The following is a 2,252-nucleotide window of genomic DNA, read 5'->3' as shown; positions in this document are numbered from 1 at the left end:
GATAGGAGTAGTATGGGGAAAGTATACCTTCCGCCCGCAGATTTGAAATCGCCTGTGACTTCTTACCACTTAGAGAGTTCAAATCCATGGGTTCGATTTTCATGTTTTGGACCCCCTTACCACCGGTAGTGTCTAAGAAATCGAGGCTACGTGCCACTTGCGCTCCCTTCACTTTAGCGTTCCTCACGAAAAGCAAAGCTCCTAAGAAATCCTTCGCCAGGTTTATCAATTTGTTCCCCCTTTCGAGCGAAGTTCTGTTTGCTTGCGTCCGATCTCTCTGTCTACTGCAACACCTAGTAGTGTAGCAATAACCATGTTCTGATTACCAAAAAACTTCACCTTCTTTCGCAGTGCTTTCTTCTACCGCCGTTTAGGGGCTTCCCAGATTCTCAGTACCTGGTTCGTAAGGTACTGCGCCCACCTCACATCACCATCTTTCCTATGTTTCACTTTTCCTATTACAGGAGGAAAAGCAGATTATGACAGGCAGGTTGAGCCTGTAGCTATCCTCCTCCCTTAGTGGCTGAAGTTGCGTTCTCCCGTCCCTTCCTCTTCCGTTTCCAAGCTAGTTAGGGTGATGGCATCACTCACCCATTGGCCATACATAGTCAGGGTGAGAATTTCCTCACTTATATGCGTCTACCGGGTTTACTTAAATTTGCTGGTAGAGTCTTACAGAGTTCTTATCACTTAGAGGGTTTATATCTGTAGCCTCCATATTCATGTTTTGCGCACTCTTAATAAAGTAATGAACTACAGACAGCCCCACCAAGATGATGTTATGTTCGAGGGGAAGTATATACGATTGGTGGCACTTTTTGCAGTGACATCGAAATAAAAGACTCTCCTCCTACTTCGAAATTGTTTGGTACCTATGCCCCATAAATCAGATAGTTCTGCGCATGTATGATCATTTCTCAGTTCAATCAAATGTGGTACCTCCATTTGATTAGTGGCCGCTTGACGTATTATCCGAGGTATTGCATCCACAGGTATCAAAGTATCCCTTTGAGGGCAGTAATTTTTTTTGCTTCAATCCGAAATGGGTGTCACGAAAAAAGTAATTTTTCTTTCCGTGTAAGAAAGCAAGTTTTTCGGTTTATCTTATCTTCTTATTACCGTAATTACAATTCCGAACAATTCCATTTCCTCGGAACATCTGTTTTGTTTTTTTTTTAAAATGCTTTTAATACTTTAGAACATAGTTAAGAAAAGCTTATCGAAAATTAAGAATGTAATGTTTTCATTGGTTTGCGCATCCAGAAATTTAGTATAAATAATGCATTTCACCAACTCAGGAAGCAGTCAAGGCGTGAACTGAAGGAGGCATCATGGCAGGTAAAGAACTAAATCTATTTTCAATATTTTTTGGCTTGGAGAACATCCTGTGTGACGATTGATTCTTTCCAGTAATTCTGGCTGTTCTAGTAGTTTGCTTAGTGCAAAGCAGTCTGGCAGATGATTGTATACCGGGGACCATGTGGGCCGACCCAGACAATCCAATATACTATTACAGATGCTTTGCTCCAGGCGTGGAAGTTCAACTTAAATGTCCACCAGAGGAATATTTTTCTAATGCCCAACAAAAATGTGTCAGTGGAACCCCCCTGCCAGAAACGACGACGACTGAGGAGCCAACGACTGAGGAGCCAACGACTGAGGTGTCGACTACTGAGGAGCCGGAAACTGAGGAGCCGTCGACTGAGAAGACGACAACGGTGACGACTGAGGTGACGGAAACTGAGTCGACGACAATTGAGGGAAGTGGTGGATCTGGTGGAGAGGCGACGGAACCTGGAGGATCTGAGACGACCACGACTGAAAAAGAACCTGATGAACCTGAAACAACTACTGTGGGCGGTGGTCCCCCCACTCCTGGGACAGAGCCACCTAAGCCACCAACTGAAGACCCGGGAACTGGATCGGGTGGTGAAACAGGAGGTGGAGAAGGTATTCCCTCTCCTGGGACGGAGCCACCTAAACCATCAACTGAATCTCCTGGAAGTGGATCAGGTAGTGGATCAGAAGGTGGAGAAGGAATTCCAACTCCGGGAACGGAGCCACCAAAACCACCAACTGGTGCATCGGGATCGGAAAGTGGATCAGAAAGTGGTGCAGGAATTCCAACTCCAGGAACGGAGCCACCAAAACCGTCAGTAAAGCCTTAACAATGGCTCTTTTAACACTCTTATGCTGATTGATATGATTCAGTTTGTCACAAATATCAATAAATTCCTTCAAAATCAAGAATA

At 44.6% G+C, this 2,252-nt stretch overlaps 1 protein-coding gene across 1 annotated transcript; it reads left to right on the top strand.

Annotated features, from left to right (window-relative positions):
- The first annotated feature begins 1,250 nt into the window (after positions 1-1,250).
- Positions 1,251-2,252, top strand: LOC119658394 (S-antigen protein-like). The gene is made up of 2 exons (XM_038065783.1): positions 1,251-1,338; positions 1,411-2,252. Exons 1-2 carry the CDS (start codon positions 1,332-1,334, stop codon positions 2,166-2,168), a joined length of 765 nt encoding a protein of 254 aa, XP_037921711.1. The 5' UTR covers positions 1,251-1,331; the 3' UTR covers positions 2,169-2,252.

The sequence above is a fragment of the Hermetia illucens genome, chromosome 5 (genome assembly GCF_905115235.1).
Source record: "Hermetia illucens chromosome 5, iHerIll2.2.curated.20191125, whole genome shotgun sequence".
NCBI lineage: Eukaryota > Metazoa > Arthropoda > Insecta > Diptera > Stratiomyidae > Hermetia > Hermetia illucens.
This window is presented reverse-complemented; position numbering and strand designations above follow the sequence as displayed.